This window comes from Ovis aries, chromosome 6 (genome assembly GCF_016772045.2).
Source record: "Ovis aries strain OAR_USU_Benz2616 breed Rambouillet chromosome 6, ARS-UI_Ramb_v3.0, whole genome shotgun sequence".
Lineage (NCBI taxonomy): Eukaryota > Metazoa > Chordata > Mammalia > Artiodactyla > Bovidae > Ovis > Ovis aries.
Genome location: NC_056059.1, coordinates 116,305,811 through 116,328,350, shown reverse-complemented (window position 1 = coordinate 116,328,350; position 22,540 = coordinate 116,305,811). Strand labels below are relative to the sequence as shown.

Sequence of the window (22,540 nt, the reverse complement as noted above, 5' to 3'; positions counted from 1 at the left end):
AGCCCCGTGGGGCGGGGGCTCCGGCTGGAGGGCCCAGACCCAGGCGTGAGGCAGCTGCCACCCAGCCCTGGGCCGCTGCTTTTGTAGCTTTGGGGAGCCCCTCGGCGCCCCTTGCTGTCCGCAGGCCTGTGTCGGGGCAGGAGCCCTGGGGGAGGCAGGAACCCCCTGGAGCACAGGAGCAGGCCTCCCCGAGCTTGCCACCTTGTGCCCTTAACTGGCTGGCCAGCCTCCCACACGTCGTGAGCAGGATGGGCAAGCTGGAACAGGTGGACGTGAACCTCTTCTGCCTGGTGGCTGCAGACTTCTACCGACACCAGATAGAGGAGGAGCTCGACCGTAGGGCCTTCCAGTCTGTGTTCGAGGTGGTCGCCGTGCCCGGAAACCCATACCACCACCTGCTGGCTTGTCTGCGGAGCGTCCACAAGGCCGCCACATGCTGAGTGCCCATGCAGGTGGCGACGAGGTGGCCCCTGGACCGCGGGGCCCAGCCTGTGCCAGGCAGTGGGCGGCACGGGCTTCTCTCCGGGGAGCCAGGGGGCGGGTGTCCTGCCGTGTGCTGGCGAGGCTGCGCGCAGGGCACACGCAGTAACCTTTGGGGTTGAGCCTGAGTCCTCGCGGGGCGGGAGCTGGTTGTGGCAGGCCTCGAGCTGGAGCTGGTATGAGAGCCAGCCGCCGGCTGTTTACGTCCTCCTGCCCAGCTCTCGGCAGTCACCAGGTCCCAGCTGCTCCCGCCTGGGGGCCAGGATTCCTCTGCTCTTGCTGGCGAGCCATCAGCCCTCCGCTGTCCCGCAGGCGGGAGGGGACGCCACGGGCTCCGAGGCGCGGGGTCCTGGGGTGTTTCGGGCTCCCGCAGGGCGCGCATGCCGGGTCTGGCCAGGCGGCGGGCTGGGAGCGCGACAGTGCGCTGTCCTCCCCGTGTCTGTCTTCTCAGGATTTAAAGTTTAATTCTATCAGTAAAGAGATTAATTTTAAGGTGGCTTTCTACGCCCGTGTAGTCTGTGCATTGCCAGGTCAGCGCTGCATGTCACGGCCTCTGAGCAGGTGGACCAGGTCTGTCCCCCACCCACCGCGGGGCGGGCTGGCTGGCAGCCCCTCGTTTGGGGTTCAGGGCTGTGTGCTGCTGTCCTGTCAGGAGCCAGCTGAGGGCGGGGAAGGTGCGGCCTGGCTGTCCTGGTTGTGAGCTCAGGTGCGTCCGGTTGGGCGTCTCCTCGGCAAGCGGGGCTGACCTGCAGCTGTCGCCCAGGGTCTAGGGGGAGGCCTCGGGTGCCCCTCACGCCTGTCTCTGCGACACCCCGCCCGCTGCACACGCCTCCTACGGGTGCGGGCCCCAGCCCCCACCCCCAGAGCCAGGCAGTTAGAGACCAGCCAGGGTCAGAGTGTGCAGGGAGCCCCTCAGAGCTGCCCTTGGCACCCGGACGCCCCCGCAGAGGGCCCAGCGGTGTGAGCGGTGGACACGGGTCAGAAGTCGGAGCTGGGGCCTTGAGGGCGGGGCTCCGGCTCCGCAGGAGAAGTGACGTCCCCGCCCTCCTGCCTCTCACTTGGGCTCACCCTCGCCTTGGCAGGCACAAGCTGCTGGAGTGACCGTGAGCACGGAAGGTTCTAGAACTGCTGCCCTACCCCAGGGTCCCTTCAGCAGCTCCGAGGTGGACGTGTCGTGGGCCCGTGTTGTCCGCGCTTAGGTGTTTGCACTTGTTAGAGACCACACTGAGCGTGAAGCCGGGGGCCGGTCCCCTTCAGAGTCCACGCGCTGGGCACAGCTGTTCGAGGGCCCGCCCTGTGCCCCACGTGACCGTCAGCACTCAGCTAGGGGCTGCAGCCAGCTCTGGCCATCGGTGCCACCCAGAGACCCACTGGCATGCGCCCAGGGCAGGCGCCAGTGCTCGGGGAGGTCGTTGCCCGCGGAGGAGGGGACACGTGTGGGGCCATGCACCTGAGTCTCCATCGGGGCCTCTGAGGGCGGCCGACAGGTCTCTACAGAAGCCGACCTTTCTCAGACCTGCCCCACGGGGTCGTCCACGTGGCTGAGTCGTCTGAGGGTGGGGTGGGGTCATTGCTCATCAAAGTGCCCCTGAGGAGATGGGCTCCCTCATCAGCTGTCTGCGGAGGGGACTGCACTAAAGTCTGTGTCCAGCAGCAGTCACCTTGCCACCCCAGACGGTGTTGAAAGGGTCGTTGGGGGCGGCGAGGACACAGGGAAGATCTGAGCGGAACCAGGGTGGCTGGCGGGCGAGGTGCCAGTGCCTCTTACCCTGTGTGTCCTGTTGCGGCCCCGCTGAGCCGGGCAGGGGGAGGGGCATTTCCAGGTGCCCTTCCCCGCTGTGCCCTCGCCCTCCTGCAGCACACGCGTCCTCTCGGGAGGCGAGGATGGCGCTTGGGCTCCCTGGGCCCGCAGCATGTCGCACCCAGCCCCCCTTGTGGCCGGGTATCACTGCCGAGCCTGGGGGTGCAGACCGCTCACGGCGCGGGTTAGTGGAGCTGCCCGCAGCCATCTTGGGGAAGTCCCTCCGGGCCGTGCAGCGCGGTAACTCTTGTGTGGTTTGGAGGAGTACACTTGCTCCCTCTTGGTGCCATGGGCGTCTCTTCCTGGCGTGCGACCTCGCTTTGCCTTTTGTCCTAGCCAGGGTGATGCTTGGTCGTGCACGCTGGAGTGACGGCGGGGGTGCAAGAACCACCTTGAAGGTCACTGATGCTCCCCAGAGAGCTTGGGGTGGCCGCACCTGGAGGGGACTGCCCCCCACTGCCTGGTGCCGCAGGCCTGGGCTCAGCGGGGAGCCGGGGAGCGGGGCTCAGGCGGGGGTGGCCACAGCAGGGCGTGTGTGTCTGGCGCTAGATTGGTCGTGCTGCCGAAGGAGCCCCTAGCCCCGGACGGTCGCTGCAGCTGCCCTGCGGCAGCCAGTTGGCCGCTGGCCTGGAGGACTGGAGCGTCACAGACCTGCCGCGGGGGGTTGGGCTCTGAGCACGCCCCACGGCTGCCCGTCCTCCAGCGGGATTGGAACTCACACTGTGCACACACCGGGTACCCACAGGGCTGTGATGGGTACATCCCGGAGCCTGGCCTAGGCCTGTCTGTGAGAAGAGAGCGAAGGTTTGACATGAGATGTATATTTTAATTTTTTAAACTGCTACGAATACTGTACATATGAATTAAAAGAAAACACAAGGTAAATTGCCGTGTGAGGCCTGCTTTGCTTATGGGGAAACTTGCCCCCACAGGGGGCGGCAGACCACACCAGCAGGAGCCCCGCGCCGTGGGACCCAGGTGCCGGGCATTGCGGGGACGGGGGCGGCCCCCCGCCAGTGCCCGAGGCTGCAGAGGCTGTGGTGGTCACGTCTAATCCCCGTGGGGGCCGTGCAGTTTCACCCCAGGCCCCAGTTTGGAGGGGTGGTCACGGCGGGCACAGGTCCTGGGGGCTCACACAGGGCCCATGACCTGACCTTGGAGGCCCTCATGGCCCCGCTGCCCCTTTCACCTCACTGGCCACAGGCCCCCATGCCCCGGGACCGAGTGGTGAGGCTGCCCCGTCCATCTGAGGTGGTGTGTTCTTCCCGCTGGAAATGCCAGCTCCTCCAGGAATCCTCTCCACTCAGCTGTATGGGCGCTGGCTCTCCCAGCCCCTCCTGGGGAGCCCAGCCATGCGGGGTTACACCTCTCCGTGTCGTGGTGCTTGCCCATCCACCTGTGGAGGCAGAGACCCTGGGCAGTGGGCTGCCCAGGGCGGGTGCTCCACAGAGTCTGCTGAAGGCTTTCCAGGTCCCAGGGTGTTGGCGGGAGTGGGCAGCCCCCAGCCTGACCACAGCGGGTGCCCAGAGAGACGGACGGCGGGCTTAGGAAGCCTGGCCTCTGCCCCGGTCATGGCACATGTGGGCGCTGCCCTCGTGGTGCTGTGGGAACCTACTCGGAGAGGGTCTGGCTGCCGGTTCCAGTGGCCAGGCTGCGCGGGGGTGTGTGCACCCACTGCGTGTGGGAAGAGGTCAGCTCGCCTCCCCAGGCCCGTCTCACCTAACACGCTCCAGGCCTCAGCAGCCTCCCCTTTGGGAGGGACCGAGTGCTCCCTGCCCGCCGTGGTCCAGGCGAGGCGCCCATGCCCTGACCTCCATGTTTAGACGAAGGCCCGAGACGCCCTGGAAGGAAGCAACAGTGTCCCACTCACCCTCCAGCCGCCCAGCACAGGTGCCCTCGGTAGAGGGCAGCTCACCCCCTGCTTCCTGACCTGAACCTGCAAGCCCTTCTGGGCCCAGGGATTCTTGGTCCAGCCTTGACCCTCAGGGCGGCCCGGGCGCCACTGGACGGGGCCTCCTGCAAGGGCCCCGTGGGCACAGAGGTGGGCTGGCTTTGTGGAGTCACCAAGGCTCCTGGCAGACCACAGGGATACCTGGGGTCCCACGACCCTGGGGGCCTTGCAGTCTGGCCTCTTGCTCAGGATGGCTCATCCCCACTGGCCTTCCGAGCAGGAACTCGGGGGCCACCTGGGTACGGTCCCCACATCACGCCCACATCCTCTGGGGCAAGCGTTGCCAAGCCTCCATGCCAAGCTGTGAGCAGATGAACCGCCGGCCAGGCCTACACTCATCCTGGCCCTGGGGCACTCAGGGCAGGGGCGGCCCAGTGTGGTAGAGCCGTCGACTCGGGGTCGGGCATGCCCGCTGAGGACCAAGAGTTAAGGGTCTGGGCTCCCGTGGGGAGAGGACAGTGCTGCCAGGCTGGTCACTGCGCCCAGCAGAGCCCACCCTCCTGCTCCGCTCGCCCCCAGCCTGGACCCACCTCCATGCTCCCTGTGCTCTCTGGCCTCTGCCCAGCCGGGGGTCTTAGGCTGCTGTGAGGACTCCCGCCTCCTGGGATGCGCCCGGCTCCCCGCCATCGGCCCCCGGGGAGGTGCTAGAGGCCCCTGAGGGATGCCCTTCCTGCCTTGGGTCCCCACATGGCCAGGCAGAGGCCTGGAGGGCACCGGCCTCCCCTGCGTGCCTGGGCCCCTCCCGCTGAGGCCTGACCGCCCTTCTCTCCACAGGTGCCGACGGACGCCCGGCCCCAGGCCCTCTGCCTTCTGGGCACGCAGAGCCTGAGGGTCCCCACAGGCCATGCAGCTGTGCCAAGGTACGCAGTCCCCATCCAGCCCCGCCAAGGGCAGACAGGGCCTTCCCACGGGCCGCCAGGAGCTTGGCTTGCTTCTATCTCCCCCTGGCTCTGTCTTGTCCTTGGAGGCCAAAGCGAGTGCCCCCCTGCCCCACACCCGAGGCTCTCCAGCACCCCTGAAACCTCAGCGGAGATGCTGGAGCCCAGCCATTTACCCTGCCTCTGTGGGACCCGTCTGCTGGGGCCCAGCAGGGGGTGGTCACCCGGCCCAGCACACCAGCCTGCACACCAGCAGCGCTGCCCCAGGCCCACAGCCGCCCCTGCAGAGGCACTGGGGCCTGTTGCCCTGGGACTGCCCAAGCTGGGCACCTAGGGCGGCAGCGCCTCCTGACGACCACTCCGCAGCCCCCACTGGGCCAGTATGCCAGCCTGTGCCCTCTCCAAGTACCCCGAGGAGGTGGGGGCAGGGAGGGGCCCAGGAGCTGCAGCAGTGCCCCCTGCACCGGCCCATGTCCAGTGGGGTCACCTGTCCAGACAGGTGTTGGTGAGGGCAGGGCTGGAGGTGGCCTGAGCAAGTCGTGTCTGTAGCTGGCTGAGCCAGGTTGAAACCCTGAGCTTGGCCTGCCTCCTCTCGGAGCCCCACCTGGGCGCTGGGGGTTGCTGTGAGGCAGACCCACTCGGCTCTGGAGGTCGGGGTTGAGGGAACATCCACCTGGAGGACAGTCAGGGCTACCCCAGGCTCTGGGGGCAGAGAGTCAGCTCTCAGGCCACCTGGTAGGTTAAATCCTTTGCCTAAGAGGGGCTTGGGGAGGACTTCCTGGAGGAGGTGGGCCTTCTCATCCCTCACGCACTCTGCAAACACTACTTACTGAGTGTGCCAGGTACCCGGTCAAGGGGCATAGCAGCTGTCAGCCTTCCTGGGAGGTGCTATGTGGCCAGGCAGGGGTGTCCCCAGGCAACCTCAGAAGCCACAACAGGGAGGGGCTTCCACCAGGAGCTGAGGGCAGGGCCAGGTGCTGACCCAGGATGCCCTGCTGCCTTCTGCCTCTGCACCCCAAGTTCCGACTGCAGGGAGGAGAGAGCCGCAGCCGGCCCACCCCATCCTGAGCCCTCCCCTCCTTCCAGCTGGGCTTCAGCCCCTCTCTCGGGGTAAGAGGCAAGCTCTGGACACGTGGAGGTGCAGGGTGAGGGCACCTGGCCAGAGCCTCAGGGACCGCCCCCCCAGCCCCTGTCACCCCTTTCCACCCCCGGCCCTGGCCCCAGGCTGAGTTTCCCTGTCCTGGGCGGCTCAGGCCCTGAGGAGGGCCCTCTGTGCCTGGGGAGGTTTTCAGCTTGCACTCTGTGAGCCCTTCCCCCAAGTTCAACCCACCCCCCACAGAACCCCGCAGATCTGGGGGGCTCACAGCCCACTGGCCGGGGGGCAGGGCAGGGGCTCTGTGTGGCTGTCACAGCCCGGCCAGCAGGTGTGAGGTGGACCTTGGGACTGAGCCTCAGTTGACTGCTGGCGGAGGCCTGAGGAGGGGCTGCCCAGGCCACTTTGTCCAGGGTCGCACTCGGGGATCAATGGTAGCGTTCACCCAGGCAGCAGCGTGTGCCCTGGGTTGTGAGCCCCCGCCCAGGACCGTGGGCAGAGGAGGCCTGACGTGTCCTTCCCAGGGAACACAGGTCAGACCCAGCGCCGAGCCAGCCTGCCTGGGTTCAGAGCCCAGCTTGGCCCCTTGCCCACAGGGTGACCTCACCTCTGTCCCTCAGGCTGTTTATCTGCAGAATGGGACTAACAGCAGCGCCAGCCTCCCTCACAAGAGTGCCGTGAGGGTCAAAGCTGAAAACAGACACGCTGGGCTTAGAACAGGGCCCAGGAGCCAGCGAGCTCGAATTCTTAAAAGACTGTTGCCTTTGCAAGCATTAACCCAGGGTCACACGGCTGGAGGGCAGACAGGAAACGGCGGCTCGAGGGAGGCTCAGTTTGCAGGAGGGAGAGCGGGAGGAAGGACCAAAGGAGAGCAGGACGACTTCAGAGAGAAGGTGTTGCCAGAACGGGGCCGTGGAGAAAGAACAAGAGTTTGCCAGGAAGCCTGAAGGCAAAATCCAGGCGACCTACTGGGGAGGTACGGGAGTTACTCGAGATCAGTCTTTTCAGAGTTCATACCTTTACTCAGCAAGGCTTCACCAAGCCCTTTTCTGTGGGGTCCTGGGGGTACAGGGAGCGCCCCTCCCAGCCCCGTGCACAAGGCAGGTCTGGGTGCAGGTGTTCTGGGTGCAGGTGTTCCGGCTGCAGGACGGGTGGGAATACGCTGTTGCCAAAATCTCAGCGCTCTGTGCACCAGTGCCAAACAAACATGGAGACAGTGGCTTTACTTTGCCAGGCAAAGCCAGTGAGACAAGAGGCAGGGGGCAGGGCACACCCTCTGAAAGGGTGGCACAGCCCAAGGACACAACATAAGCTGGTTAGACTCCAGTGGGTCCAAGATGGCAGACAGGTCAACTTCAGCTAGACCCTGGTCCTCTGTCCACTCTCACTGAAACACATCAGCGAGCGAAACAACACACCCAGAGGCGCCGTGGCAGCCCCAAGGCTGGCCATCAGAGGCCGAAAAGCGGGCAGCGGCCCAGCGGCTGGAGATCTCCACCGCGTCCCCAGAACAGTGGGAACAGCCCTCCCGCTCACTAGCCTGTGAGGATGAGACGGCACGATGCCTCACCAACTCAATGGACCTGAGTCTGAGCAAGCTCTGGGAGTTGGTGATGGACAGGGAGGCCCACCGTGCTGCAGTCCATGGGCCTGCAAAGAGTCGGACACGACTGAGCGACTGAACATTAGCCTGTGAAATTACCCAGCTCATACAAAACACAAGTGAAAGTGCTGGTCGCTCGGTCGTGCCTGACTTGGTGACCCCAAGGACTGTGGCCCGCCAGACTCTTCCGTCCATGGGATTCTCCAGGCAAGAATGCTGGAGTCGGTTGCCATTTCCTTCTCCAGGGGACCTTCCCAACTCAGGAAAAGCTAACCACGCAACCTGGCGAGGCTGCACTTGCCCTCTGTGTCAGCCCACACTCTGTCTGTGGAGTGTTTCTCTCTGAATCAATCCGCTTCTACCCCGTCACTTTGTTGCTGAATTCTTTCTGTGACGAGACATCAGAGACCTCAGCTTCACGAAGACCTGACAGCAGGTCTGCGGCCTCGGCTGGCAGACCACGCGTTTTGGCCGAGTTCGAGTCCTGGCCACTTGGGTTTGAGTCTCCAGCAGGGTTTTGGCCAGGTGCACGTTCCCAGCCACGTGGGTTTAAGCCCCACACTGAAGTCAGCGGTTTCACCAGCACCTCAAGGGCTGTGCCCCACCCCCTGGTGAGGAGGGAGAGGTTATAGTCGGGTCTGTGATAAGGGCCAAGGCAGTAGCAAGTCTTCGTTTCTGCTGCTGCGAGTTTTCCAAAAGGTGGGGTTGCTGACGGGCTCAGGGTGTGTGCAGGGTCTCAGGTGGTCTGTCTCCTGCTCATCTTGACGGGCCTGTCCCTCCTCCTCCGATCAGCAACCGCTCTGCTCTCCGAAACGCGGAGCAGGCCACGGAGGCCAGAGTCTTGTCCATAAGGCATGGGGGACAAAAAGGCTTCCGTGCCTGGGAGCCCCACGGGGCCCTGCTGTTCATTGGCACCGTCTGCTCCCAGCTACCTTGTGCCTCGGGCCCTGCGCTGGCTCCTCAGCCCATGCCAAGTCACCCAGGCTGCCAGGTCACCCAGGCCGGCAGCCATGCCCCTTGAGGACGGGAAGAGGTGGATGGTGATCAAGCCAGGGGTCTGCCGCAGCTGCTGGTGCCTAGCCTGGTGGTGGTGGCGTTTGTATTGAGTGTGAGCCAGAGGATGGCCGTGCACGGGGCGTGTGGGCGGGTGGGCATTGTACACGCGTGTCTCTGCAGGTTCCCAAGCGTGTGTTCCCGTGCCAGCCTCCTGTCTGTCCGTCTGTCCCTCCTACCCCTCTGTCCTCCCGTCTCTCCTCCTCTGGGTCTCCCTCTCCGCCGCCTCTCATTCCGTTGCACCCCAGCCCCCCATCTTGGGCCCTCCCTGGGCCCCTGACAGTGTGAGCCGGGGGCGGGGGGGCAGGTGGAGGCCAGGACTGCTGCCTGGATCCTGCCTGGCCACCCGAGCCCAGTCTTCCCAGCGGAGGGGCCTCGCTCGGTGGCCCTGGGCCGGCCAGCCTGGCGGCCAGGCTGGGGTTGGGAGGCAGGGCCGGACGCCTGGGCCGCCGGTTCTGGGCCTGGCCTGCTCGCTGAGTATTGATGGCCCGTCAGGGCGGCCCTGATTCCTGCGCTTTCAGTTAAAAGGTTTCTGTTGTTGTAGCTTATGCAGTTGCTCTGTTGCTATGGAAACGTGACATCAAAATGACGTTTCCCGTTTAAAAGCTTTTAACTAAATTCCTGCCTGTCAGATGTAGGCCCCATTTTGAGCGAGGAGCTGCCTTCCAGGAGCGGGGCTCCCGCCGCGGTGTGCAGGCCCCGGCGGCCCGCCCCAAGCGCGCTCTTTAACCCCGCAGGTGCCCCGGGCATGGCCACGGCAGAGGTGCCCGGCTACCTCGTGTCCCCGCAGGCTGAGAAGCACCGGCGGGCCCGCAACTGGACGGACGCCGAGATGCGCGGCCTCATGCTTGTCTGGGAGGAGTTCTTCGACGAGCTGAAGCAGACCAAGCGCAACGCCAAGGTGTACGAGAAGATGGCCAGCAAGCTTCTGGAGATGACGGGCGAGCGCCGGCTGGGCGAGGAGATCAAGATCAAGATCACCAACATGACCTTCCAGTACAGGTAGGCCCGCGGGCAGCGGGCGGTGGGGGGCCTTCTGGGTGACGGCGGCGTGGGTGGGGGGGAGTCCCGGCTTTGTGTAGGCAAGAGGGGACCTGTGGGCCCCGTGGAGCGGGGCACGGGGAGACCCCCAAGGCCCCGCAGGGTGGAGGATACTGCTGGCGGCCAGGGGCGGGAAACCCGAGGCTGGGCCACTAGGCCCCTGAGCCTGCAGTCAGCTGTCTCCAGCGTCCACTGAGCCCACTGTGGGCGCAGCACTGGCCTCAGGGCTGGGGAGAGGGTGTGGAGGCCCTGAGCACCCAGGAGGGTTGGCGCCTCTGCCCCCTCCCCGCCTCGCACTGGGCCCCTGCCCTGGCTGCCTCGGGAGGGGCTAGGTCACGGCTAGGCACATGGCTCGGGCAGGGGCAGCTCCAGGGCGGGCCTGTGTGCCCCGCACCTCAGAGGGCGGGGCCAGGTTTATCTGCCCGGGGTCTGGGGAGGAGAAGGTCGTGGGCGGGTGAGAGGTCACGGGTGGAGGGGGTCACGGGCGGGGTGAAGGTCGAGTAGGAGCTGAGCTGCAGGCGGAGAAGCATAGAGAGTGGGCCCTGTGGGCGGGCTGGGCCCACGCAGCCCCCAGGAGCCTGTCCATGTTGGGAGGCTGCCGTCGCAGGAGGACACGTGAGGACCCCGTGGTCCCAGCCCAGGCCGCCCCGGACAGGGGAGCAGAGGTTGGCCAGGGGTTGTGGACAGAGCCCTGCAGGTTGGCCTGGGCACCTTGAGCCACACTCTGTGGGTGAGAGGACCCCCCCCACCCCGCCCCTCCTGGCCTGCGGCTCCCGGCCCACTGGGGCCTGGGGGTGTGCAGAGACTCCCAGGGCCCTGGACAACCGAAGGCTGCTTCAGTTGCTTCAGTTTAACTTTCTCGGCCTTGGAGGGGCCGGTCCTGAGCCTGGCACATCCAGAGGCTCATTTCTGACCCGTAGCCCGGCCCCCAGCCAGGCCTTGGGGCAGAGCAGAGGTGGCTGGCCACTGGGGTAAAGGTGGGCCGAGGCCGAGCCGTGTGCCCCCCATCCCCCTCGCCACCAGCCCCGCGGCGCCTGGCAGGGAGGGGGCAGCAGGGCTGAGGCGGGTGGCTTTACAGCCTGCTGTCTGACTCCGTGACTCACGGCTCTGATTGGCGTCTGGCCGGGTTATTCATTATTTATCCTGAAAGCCGCCTCCTGAGCCCCAGGGAGGGATCCTCTTCCATTCCTGGAGGGGAGGTGGGCTGAGGCGGCCACAGGAGATAAGGGGGTGGCCGGCGGCGGGGTGGGGCCGCACGCACACAGCGCTTCACAGTTTATGAAGCACTTGTACGCAGCAGCAGCACCTCTCAGCTCCCGTCACTGACAGGGACACCAAGGCCCAGAGCAGGAGAGGGCTTCCCCAGGGGCTCAGTGGTGAAGAATCCGCCTGCCGTGCAGGAGATGCACAGTGCCGTGCAGGAGACATGGGTTTGGTCCCTGGGTCGGGAAGATCCCTTGGAGGAGGGTATGGCAGCCCACTCCAGTATTCTTGCCGGAAGAATCCCATGCACAGAGGAGCCTGGAGGCTACAGTCCATGGGGTCTCACAAAGAGTTGGACGAGACTGAAGAGACAGACCACGCAGGCACAGACGGCCTTACAGAGCGACACTCTGGCTGAGGGCTGGTTCTTTATCTCCCCCAGCACTCCCCTGACCCCCGCCACCCAGAGCTGCCCACAGCGGAGGCGGCAGTTATTTTTCATGAAAAGTTTTTTTAAAAAAAGAAAACAAAGCCAATCTTTATTTATTTATTCAATGCACCTCAGGCTTGTGGTATCTTAGTTCCTCGACCCAGGATCAAACCTGGGCACTCGTCTGTGGAATTGCAGAGTCCCAACCACAGGGCCCCCTGGGGATTCCGGGGACAGTTGCTATGAAGGTGGTTGGTGGAATTCCCTGGAGGTCCAGTGATTAGGACTCGATGCTCTCACTGCCAGGGGCCCAGGTTCAGTCCTGGCTGGGGAGTTCAGATCCCACCAGCTGCTCTGCGTGGCCAAAGTAGGAAAACAGATCGTCTGTGAAGGAAGCCTGGGGGGCCCTGGTTCAGGGGAGCGTGTTTTGCTGATGCGCTGTTCAGGGGCCCCCTGCAGTGGGGCAGGCCTTGTCTCGGGTGGGCAGAGCGGGACCTGGGGGCTTCCGGAAGTGCTGGAGGGGGACCCGGGACCCAGCACAGCCCTCCGCCCTCCTGCCCTCAGGGAAGTGGGGCAGCCCGTCCCGGCTCCCTGCTGAGGACCCCACGTCCCTCGGCCTCTGCCCCGAGCCGCACACCCCCACCAGGGCGATGCTTTCAGATGGTCAGCGCGTCTCCAGGGACCAGGGTGACCGGTGGCCACGCCCCAGCAGGGATTTGACCTCGGGGCACCCTGTTAGGAGAAAGGAGCCACTTTGCTGCGGGGGACCCTGTCACTCAGAGTCCTCCCCAGAGCCGGAGAAGCAAGGACAGGGAATGTGGAGGGGCTGCCAGTGGTGGCCGGGGCTCAGGACCCCGGGTTTCGGGAGGCAGAGAGCCCGCGCCCACCCCACTGTGGCCCCTTTGCTCGCTGGCAGGGGCCTGCACTATGGCCCCATCTCCCCTTCCCTCACCTCCCAGGGAACAGCCGAGGCCCAGGGACCTCAGGGCCTGTCTGCAGGGGAGGGCAGGGCGCAGGGCCTGGGCGGGGCACGGGCCCACCATAGGCAGACAGCAGACCCTCGCTGGGGGCATCAGGCCCCGCCCCCCCTCCTGGTACCAAGAATGTCATCAGGACAGCTCGCTGTTGGCCAGGCACCGGGCGTTGTCTGCTCCAGTCTTCCCAGCACAACTTGGATCATCCCCATTTTACTGACACGAGGCTCAGAGAGGTTAATGGACCTGCCCAGGCTCACACAGCGAAGCGGCGGAGACGAGCCGCAGACTCAGAGCCGCGACCACGAGGCCTGTGCTCGTCTCTCCTGAGCTCCTGCTCCGGGGCAGCGTCCTCAGGACACACTTGTGACCTGACCTCATTTTACGTTCTCGTTACACATTATATCACGTCTTACTCCTGTGCTGGTATTATACCACATATGTTCTTATTAATGCTGACTGACTTATTAAAAAGCAGCGTTTGTTCATTGCAGAGAGTTTAGAACCTCCAGAAAAGCAAAGAGAGGACTTGTAGGGGCCAGCCTGACACTGGGGCCTGTGGGTCCTGCGACACCCACAGCAGCGTAGGGTCCCGAGCCCGACCTCTTTCTGACCCGGTCTCACCTGGCACACGTTTCCGGGGAGGCCTGTCTGGCTGGGAGTGGCCCACACCCGTGCCACGTGGCTCCCTGGGTCTGGCGCCCCCGAGCGCCCCTCTGCAGAGGGGCCGGGCGGGCAGGGCCAGGAGCAGCCGTTTCTCACCCTTGGCTCTTGTGTCTCTCGTTTCAGGAAATTAAAATGCATGACAGATAGCGATTCCGTCCCGCCCGACTGGCCCTATTACCTAGCCATTGATAGGATTCTGGCCAAGGCCCCCGAGTCCTGTGATGGCAAACTGCCGGACGGCCAGCAGCCGGGGCCCTCCACGTCCCAGACCGAGGCGTCCCTGTCGCCGTCTGCTAAGTCCACCCCTCTGTACTTACCGTATACCCAGTGCTCCTACGAAGGCCGCTTCCAGGACGACGGCTCCGACAGCTCCTCCAGCTTACTGTCCCTTAAGTTCAGGTGTGTGCGCGCCCCGCTCCTGCCCCACCGCCTGCCCCCGGGACGGGCCAGGCGGCCGTCCTGGCGGCGGCAGTCTCTGCCACCCAGGGCCGGCTGCAGAGGCCTGGGCGGCACACGCACCTCAGGGACAGGGCGGCCAGAGACAGGGAGGCAGGGGGGCCCGAGGCCCGGGCTGTCGTGTCCGCCGCCCAAGCGCGTCTCCTGCACCCTCACTGCTCAGCTGTGTGGAAAGTCTGTGATCTTTCTGGGCCTCAGTCTCTGTCTGTAAAATGGGGATAAATCAGGACCTTCTCTGGCGAAGGCTGGGAGTCAGAGGCGAGCCTCCTGCCCTTTCCTCGGTGTCTGGCTCTCGAGCTCCCCCACCCCAAGCAGACCATGCCCTGGGCCCCCCTTCTCCTTGGCCTTGCCAGGCTGGCTGGTCTCAAAACCAGGGAGGGGGCGTCAGGCTGAGCCTCCACAGTGTCCTTGGAGCCTGGCTGCAGTGGGCGCCCAGCCCCTCTTCCATCCATGGCATCCTGCCAGCCATGAGCTGACCCCACTTCAAGACACCCTCAGACAGGTGTGATGTGGGGCTAGGGAGCCAGAGGAGGTCACGTTGGGCTGGGCTTTCACGGCTGAATAGGAGTTTGGCCAGTGGAGAAGAGGACAGGAAGAGTGTACATTTGTGCTTCGGTCCTGCCTCCCCCGAGCTCAGTCTCAAGCCTGTCAGATGGGCATGGGGTGAGGAAGGCATCTCGGGGGCCCCTCCTGTCTTGACACCCAGAATCTGAGGGCTGCTGCTCGGTTGTCCAGTGCCCCTTCCCTGGGGGGGGGAGTGGTTTCTCAGCGAAGACCCCCGACAGAATCGCCTTTGCTAGTGGCCGGGCTGGGGTGCAGGGGATCTGCCGCTGGCGGACAGTTGCTTCTGTGGGCTGAGCCTGCTTCCCAGACTGATGGCTGCCGGGTGCTGTGCCAGGCCGGGCCATGGGGCACCTCTCCCTCCAGAGTCCAGGCTCTGCTCTCTGCCCCCGAGGGTGACTGGGCCACAATCCTGCACGGAAGCAGAGGGCCTAGGCTGGGGACAGGCAGGGCCTGGGGGCGTCTGGCAGCTCCCTGCCATCCCTGGGGGCCCCACTCACAGCAGAGAGCTGGGCTGCCTTCAGCCCTGACCCTGGAAAGATTCCCGTCCTGGAGGGGAGCCTGGCCTCTACGGCCCCGCCCTTGGCCTGCTATCCCCGTCTCCTCACCCCCAGGCGTGCTGACCCCTTCCAGGCTGCCAGGAGGCAGGGGTTCCCCCATCTGCCGGAGGCTGGCCAGAACTGGTGGTGTCTGCCCTGTAGGCCCTCCACCCAGCGTTTTCCTCGTCCCTCTCTGGGTGTCCACTCCCCCACTATGAGCGCCCCTTGCCCACCCAGCTCAGTGGGTGTGGGAATGCTGTCATGACAGGGAGGGCCCAGCCGTCCCCACATCGCACTGTCCTTCCAGGTCGGAGGAGCGGCCGGTGAAGAAGCGCAAGGGCCAAGGTGGCCACCTGCAGAGGAAGAAGCTGCGGCTGCTGGAGGCCCTGCTGGAGGAGCAGCGCCGGCTGAGCCGCGCCCTGGAGGAGACATGCCGCGAGGTGCGCCGCGCGCTGGACCAGCACAGCGTCCTGCAGGCCCAGAGCCTGCAGCTGCAAGAGCGAATGATGAGTCTGCTCGAGCGCATCATCGCCAAGTCCGGCGTCTAGGCCGCCTGGGCCCCGCCCCCAGCCTGGGCCACGCCCCGGAACGGCCCCGCCTCTGGCCTGGGCCCCGCCCCCGGAACAGCTCCGGCCTGGGCCACGCCCCCGGGACGGCCTCGCCACGCCCCCGCGGCCGCTCCCGGCCCCCACGGGCGGGGGACCCCGGCGTAAAGCCCTTCCCTGGATACCAGGCCCAGGGACTCCGGGTCACGGCAGGGCGGCTCCCCAGTAAGAACGCCTGGAATCTACCCTCCGCTATTGTCAGTGTCGACGGTACTGGAAGCGGCTTTTGACGTTAATCGTGTGCTTTTCACAACTTCTGGGAGCAGGGCTCACGGCTGGGCGTGGAGGGAGGCGCCGGCCGTGGGCAGGTGGAGGCGGCTCCGTGGCGGGTGTGCCCGCAGGTGCGCCCTCGCTGGACCTGCGTTGGCGGCGAGACCCCAGGGGGCCGCTCCGCCTCGATGGCCTTTTATCTACCACCCCACCCCCACTCCGAGATGTGGGGCCTCTGGACCCCCATTAGCAACAGCTCAATAAAAACGGTGATCCTGCCCATGCACCCCACCCTGTGCCATCTGTCAGCTCGGGACAGGTGGGAGAGCCCGCTGACCTCAGGAGCTGACGCATGGCGGGGCAGGAAGCGACTGGGTGGAGGCGCAGACTAACAGCAGATTGTGAAGGCGCTGGGAGGGCAGAGCTGCCTCCAGGGCCCGGAGGGCTGGACACACAGCTGGGGCCTCAGGGAGCCGACAGCCACCCCAGGGGGAGATGCCTTCCCAGGAGAGAGAGGGGCTAGGGTGGGGCTCAGGGTCTACAGGCCAGAAAGCCTGTCCAGAGCACCCCACCCCCAGTTCCTCCTGAGTCACTGGACCACCGCTGAAGGGAGGCCCCCAGGGGAGCTGAGAGCCGAGCGTGGTTCAGAGTCTCACTCAGGACACAGCCTGAGTCGCAGCCACCCCGTAGCTCTGAGGGCACTGTGCCAACGGTGCAGAGGAAACACTTCCATGTGATTTTCAGCTCAGGCAGGCGTCTAGTGAGAAGCAGCAAGTCACGAAGAACAGACGGCTCGGCCGCTGGCTGTGGCTTCGCCCTGTAGGGACAGCGGGGTCATTCACACTCTTGCCCAGAGGAAACCTGGGCAAGAAGACCTGTCTGAGGGCCTGCTTGTTTGCACAGAGGGTCCATCACAGTCCTTGGTCCCCTGCCCCTGATGCTCTCTGGGTCCGTGTGGCTCTGCCCGGTGGAGGGGATCTTTCGTGGAATGTCTGCTTCACCCGGGACGGGCAAGTCACTGCCCCGATCAGCAGGGTTGAGGGGACGCAGGGACTGGGGTTAGTGGCAGGTGAGTGTCTAGACCCGCTCCCTCTGGTGTTTCGGGGGCAGGGCCCTGCTCGGGGGCTGCTGCAGAACCCCTGGTGTGGCGGCCATCAGCGCACCTGACCGTCCCGCTGCCCTTGAGGGCAGCCAGACAGTGCCCAGGACTCATCCGGTGTCAGACTCTGGGTCCCCCTGGGGGTTCAGAGGCCAGCCCGAAGCCTGCCCCTGGGAGGGAGGGGCTGGGTGGAGCTGGGCTGACAGAACGCCCCACTGGGGACCCCCCACCCCGTCCGCCCCTAGAGAGCTCGAGCTGTGGACTCTGGACCCTCCTGCCTGGGGCTGGACCGGGCTGCTGGGTGAGGGGTGGAGCCCTGCTGTGTGAACCAGCTGCCGGGTGCGTGCTGCGGTGCCCGCGCCTGCTTCCCGCACCTGCCCGCCACAGCGGTTGGCCTGGAGGCACCCCGGGTCCAGCGCCGGCGTCCGGGGCTGCCCGGCGAATTTCTAGTTCTTAGTCAAGACACCTGGAGAAGGCAATGGCACCCCATTCCAGTACTCTTGCCTGGAAAATCCCATGGGCAGAGGAGCCTGGAAAGCTGCAGTCCATGGGGTCGCTGAGGGTCGGACACGACTGAGCGACTTCACTTTCACTTTCATGCATTGGAGAAGGAAATGGCAACCCACTCCAGTGTTCCTGCCTGGAGAATCCCAGGGACAGGGGAGCCTAGTGGGCTGCCATCTCTGGGGTCACACAGAGTTGGACACGACTGAAGCGACTCAGCCGCAGCAGCAGCAGCAAAGACACCAGCGTGAGAACTCACTGGTTCAACCGACACTGAGCCTTGGCCCAGCGAAACTCGAGGCTCTAGCCTAAACCCTGACAGGCACACAACCCTTCAGGGTGGTGACACCCTGAAACCCCCCAGGAAGGACAGATGCAGTCACACAGCAGGGACTTCCCTGTGGTCCGGTGGCTAAGAATGTGCGCTCCCATTGCAGGGGCACGGGTTTGATCCCTGGTCATGGAGCTGGATCCCACACGCTGCAGCTGAGACCCTGTGCAGCCAAAGAAACAGAAAATACTTGTTTTAAAAAGTAGAAATTAAAAAATTAAACCTAAGACTTAGAAATGTTCATTTCAAGATAGCAGTAAACTCATCACAGTGCTAACACATACCAGGTGCATGGAGAACGTGTTCCTAAACGAGTTTCAGCGAGAGGAGTGGCCTTGTGTCGCGTCTCCTCGAATCTCTGGCCTGAGCGCTCGGCGGCCGCAATGGGACATGGCTTGGTTGCAAAGTGAGGGGATGTGGGAAGTCCTGCCTCGTGTGGATAAATGTTTGGAAAAGAAGGGGAGGTTTCAACAACACCTGCGGGTCATGGGCGCTCTTCCTTCTGATGACACCCAGACTCGACCACAGCAGTTCCTTGTGGGCTGGTTACCGCGTAGACTCTGAAACCCTATCAGTGAGCTTTCACCAGCATCTCCCTGGAGTCTGTCTGTCCGTCCTGCACCTGGACCAATCCTTTCCACACTTACGGCTGTGACGTCACAGGCTGGGCATTTGGAAGATAACAGGCACCAAGCACGCAGGTCTGCCCCGTGTCATCCGTCCCGTGTCAAAGTGTCCCTGTGTGAATTCACCGTCAGTCTCAGCTAGAACGCCTGTAGTTTGGTGAGTTGGCAAGCTCCTGGTGGTGGATGCAAGTTTTTCAAAATGCCAGTCTCTGATGAAAGCTTGAAGTTCATCGCTGGTCGCAAGCACTGTCAGTTTTCCTTGAAGGGACGGGCTCACTTTGTCGTCTTCAAGAAAACGTCTGCCAGGTACACAGGTCTGAATAATCAGAGCTTCCGTCAGTCCCCCTTTCAAGGAAGACATTGTTCCACAGCTTCCCCGGTGACCCAGTGGCCGGGAATCCGCCTGCCGCTGCAGGGGACTCGGGTTCAATGCCCGGTCCGGGACCATCCCACAGGCTGCAAGGTGGCTAAGCCTGTGCACCACTGAGCCTCTGAACCCTGGAGCCCTCGGGAGCCCTCCGCGGTGGCGGCCAACCCCCCCCAGCTGGAGAGTAGCCCCCGCTCACCACAACTAGGGAAAGCCCCCTTGCAGCAACGAAGACCCAGCACAGCCAAAATCAAAGTTGTTCCCTTAAAGTGTACATATTTCAGCCTGTGACTCAAACAACGGGACGCGTGCTTTTCCGGACACAGCCTCCTGCTCAGCTCTGGAGCTGAAGGGCTTTCTGTGTGCTTGCGCTTTGTCTCACGGAAGGGAGACTCAGGGGACTCCTGAGTGGACTCGGGACTCCTGAGTGGACTCAGGGGCCAAGAGTTCACAGGATGAATGCTTTCTACTGTTTGTCGAGGACACTCCAAAGGGAAAGGAGTGTGCTCGCTGCTGGCCTGTGGCCGGGGCTGCGGCGGGAACCATGGCGCTGGGGGCCAGATGGACAACAGCGTCTGGAGTGGGGACCCGGGGCCTAGGACTCAGGCCCTCTGGGGCCCCTGGGAGCTGCCGCCCTTCCCCACGGACCCCTTGCTGCCCGACCCCGTGGCCATGTGCCGCTGGGACTGCAGTGAAGACCCTCCCGCCAGCCTTCCCAGGGATGGGGCTTGCCGCACAGACCAGGCCGGGCCACCCCTCCCAGCCCCACCTGCATCACGGGGCCTGTTTCCTGCTCTCGAGGCCCTGTGGGTGGTAAGGTTGTGCCGGCTTCGGTCACCGCGGTGCCAGCGGCCAGCGCCCCCAGAGTGTGTCGGGTCCCTGCCCGGTGCTGTGCCCCTCAGCCAAGGACAGAGCCATCAGCGTAGAAATCAGGACCCCCAGAGGCGGCACTTTCCCTCTTTGCCAGACGGCGTGACTGTAAAACCAGGGAACCTAAAAGGAGACCCTACCTGATTAACAGTAACGTAAATGCATAAAGTTCCCTTTTTCTGTGTTATTGTGATATAGACATGGGGGAAATCCTATTCCTAACAAGTGTGTAATTGTGTCGCGTTCCGAGTGCTGAATGGATGACGCCGGACAGGAAAAGCGAGCATAGTCGTTAAAGGGCAGGAAAGGGCCTGGACCGAGGTGTCGCGGGGGCCACTGCCCTCGGGCCCCAGGGCCCCTCCTCCCGCACCCGGAGGAGGAACCGGGCAGCACATGGGGACGTCTGGCCCACCTGCCCTCTGGGGGCCCCTGGGGGCCCTTCTCGGAGACGGGCTCTGGACACTGCGCTCTCGATGTTCCATCAGAACCATGCTTGCCGCAAACCCTCCCCGCATCCACGGCCCTGGGGCCAGGGTCCAGGGTCCACAGTCCAGGGTCCAGGGTCCAGGGTCCAGGGTCCACGGTCCAGGGTCCAGGGTCCACGGTCCAGGGTCCAGGGTCCACGGTCCAGGGTCCAGGGTCCACGGTCCACGGTCCAGGGTGAGGCTGTGAGAGACGGGGGAGGGTTAGTCAGGGTTGGCGACGTGAAGGGGCGGGCGGGATGCTCTGAGGGCCACGGGGGTCAGAGGTGACCAGGGTCAGGGGCTGCGGTGCAGCAGGAGAGACACAGCCATCTCAGCTGTTCCAGTCTGTCTGGCAGAGTGTAACCGGCCGTGTGAGCCATCCGGGAACCACAGCCACAGCCTGTATTGGGCCCCTGCTCAGGCTCAGGTGCTGTGATGCTCTGTCCCTGCCCTGGAGGAGCTCAGAACAGACCCCAGTTTTTTATTCCAATCTCTGAAGGAACAGGCAGGTATGTGGGGTTTTTTTCTTGCGTTTTCCCCACTTTCTTGTGCTTCTGGCCCCACAACAGGGGACATGGAGAAGATGTCTGGCTCTCCAGCAGCCCTCTAGGACCATGAGGCCCCCTGAGGATGAGCGTCACAGCCCAACAGAGGAGGAAGACTGTGGCCTGGGGCCTGCAGCCCTGTGATGCTGCTCTGCAGGCCTGGCATCTCTTATGAGAGAGAAATACAGCTCCATCCCGTGCCGGTGTCTTTTCTACTGGTCAACTACTCAGTCGTGTCTGACTCTTTGTGACCCTGTGGGCTGTAGCCCACCAGGCTTCTCTGTCCATGGGATTTCCCAGGCAAGCGTACTGGAGTGGGTTGCCATTTCCTTCTCCAGGGGATCTTCCCGACCCAGGGATCGAACCTGAGTCTCCTGCATTGGCAGGCGGGTTCTATACCACTGAGCCTCCAGGGAAGCCCCATTTCCAGCCTTGCTCAACTTTTAGCAAATTTAGTATCAGAAAGGGAAAGGGGTCCTGGCCACGGCTGCTCCTAGAACTGTGCGCTGGCCAAGTGAGGGCAGCTGAGCAGGCGTGGAGGGGTCACCAGGGTCTGCCCACCGCGAGCCAGAAAGCCAGTGACCCGGGTCGTGTCGTGAGGACAGGGGGGCCACGATGTCACCCAGGCCACCTTGGCGGGCAGACCACACTCGGAAGGAGTAGCAGCCCTGGGGGATGGAGGGGTCGGCGAGCAAGTCCCAGGAGGAAGATGAAGTCGGCTCCGTGCCGCCAGCCTGCTGCACAGACAGTGCTGAGTGGCCCGTCGCCGAGCCTGACGCGGGCCCCCTCGTGGGTGCTGCGAGGCTGTCCCCAGACCGCAGTGATGCGCTGGGTTGTCCTGCCCTGGGCCCCAGGCCCTCCGTTTCCCACAGCTCCCTGGGCACCCGCCGTGGGGTCCCTCGTGGGGACAGTGTAACCTGGCGCAGTCCTGCCGTCGGAGTGGCCAGCGGGGGAGGGGCTGACAGACAGTAGGGCCAGCCAGTGGGCACGGGGGTGTGGGGGCCAGGGCAGGAGGGGGTAGCCCCATCCAGGAGCCCAGGCGCTCGCAGGGTGCTCAGGCCGAGGCCCCCTCGCCGCACCTGCAGATGGTCCCCGGCTGGGATGCGGGGCGGGCCCTGGGGAGCCCGGCTGGGCCTCTTCGCTGAGAGGGCCTCTCTCTCGGGGGGCCGGGCACACAGACCCCTGCCGCGTCATGTTACGTCCACAAAACGCCCTCCAGGCGGGCCTCGCTCCGCGAGCTTTCCACCAGCTTCTAGAACGTTCCCAGCTTACTTGTCCCTGTTCAGCCACTCAGCGGTGTCCGCCGCTTTGCCGCCCCATGGACTTCAGCCCACTGGGCTCCTCTAACCCCCGCTGTCCCCCAGAGTTTGCTCACACTCATGTCCACCGAGTTGATGCCGCCACCCCGCCGTCTCACCCTCTGCCGCCGCCTCCCGCCTCCCCCGCGGCTGATTCTTCACTCACCACGGCTCCATCCTCCTCCCAACAAACCCTCCGCTCCGGCTGCTTGGGGTCTGGGGGTCATGGCTCTCCACGCGCTTGCCCCCGCCCACCTCCAGGTCAGGAGCTCACTTCCTGTTGAAGTTTTGAAATTTAGATTCCAGCCTCATGCCTGACCACCACGCCCCACCCCCCATCCCACCCACCCCCCCCCCCCCCCCCTCGTTTCCCCAAACGCCTTGGTCTTTCCATGTTCAGAGAACTTTCACCAGACTTTCCAAGCTCTCTGGGAACAGTGTGGCTCCCCAGGGTGCCAGCTGGCATCTCCTGCAATTATCCTTAAATTATAGGGACAATTTTAATTTCACAATAATTAGAAATATCAACTGCAGCTCAGGCCTTCGAAACTAATGGAATTTTAATGGGCAGCTGTGTAGGTTACAGCCAAGAATAGTAACGATCCCGGCAGGAGGTGGGGGCTGTGAGCCTCTGTGCAGGGCGGGCAGGGGGTGGCCGGTGGGTGGCTGGGCACAATGGACGCGCCCAGTCGAGGTGAAGCCTGCACCCTGGACTTTGGGCCCCAAGTTCATGGCACTTCCCCCTGAAAGTGAGCCTGGGCCCGGCCAGCCCAGCCCACAGCCCCCATGCTTGCCTCTGAGCTCCTTTCCACCCCAGGCAGAGCCCACCCACCCCCGACCCCGCAGCCTGGACCACAGAGACGGCTTCCTCTGAGGCACGTGGTCGCCGCGT

The 22,540-nt window shown here is 64.3% G+C and overlaps 3 protein-coding genes across 17 annotated transcripts in view; 2 read left to right on the top strand and 1 right to left on the bottom strand.

Annotated features, from left to right (window-relative positions):
- The window catches only part of HTT (huntingtin), a 122,087-nt gene extending 121,115 nt beyond the window's left edge, over positions 1–972 (top strand). For 14 of the 15 annotated variants that reach the window (XM_060416649.1, XM_060416656.1, XM_060416645.1 and 11 more), the window contains one exon: positions 227–972. In XM_060416649.1, the coding sequence (XP_060272632.1) occupies positions 227–440 (214 nt within the window). In that variant the 3' untranslated portion in view covers positions 441–972. 15 annotated transcript variants of the gene reach the window in all.
- Positions 973–4,555: 3,583 nt separating this feature from the next.
- On the top strand, positions 4,556–15,830 carry MSANTD1 (Myb/SANT DNA binding domain containing 1). Its single transcript, XM_027971276.3, has 4 exons — positions 4,556–5,092; positions 9,597–9,861; positions 13,297–13,572; positions 15,037–15,830. The coding sequence occupies exons 1-4, from the start codon at positions 5,077–5,079 to the stop codon at positions 15,275–15,277; spliced, it is 798 nt and encodes a 265-aa protein (XP_027827077.1). The 5' UTR covers positions 4,556–5,076; the 3' UTR covers positions 15,278–15,830.
- The window catches only part of LOC121819792 (basic salivary proline-rich protein 1-like), a 35,179-nt gene continuing 28,171 nt past the window's right edge, over positions 15,533–22,540 (bottom strand). Inside the window, exons 2-4 of the mRNA XM_042251095.1 lie at positions 20,962–21,532; positions 19,754–20,007; positions 15,533–15,692 (exon numbers count right to left, since the gene is read on the bottom strand). Coding sequence (XP_042107029.1) covers positions 15,533–15,692; positions 19,754–20,007; positions 20,962–21,532 — 985 coding nt within the window. The remainder of the gene's footprint in view (positions 15,693–19,753; positions 20,008–20,961; positions 21,533–22,540) is intronic.

Coding starts and splice junctions, on each gene's coding strand:
- MSANTD1 (XM_027971276.3), top strand. Junction 9,862..13,296: donor AACATGACCTTCCAGTACAG/GTAGGCCCGCGG, acceptor CTCTCGTTTCAG/GAAATTAAAATGCATGACAG. Junction 13,573..15,036: donor TTACTGTCCCTTAAGTTCAG/GTGTGTGCGCGC, acceptor CTGTCCTTCCAG/GTCGGAGGAGCGGCCGGTGA.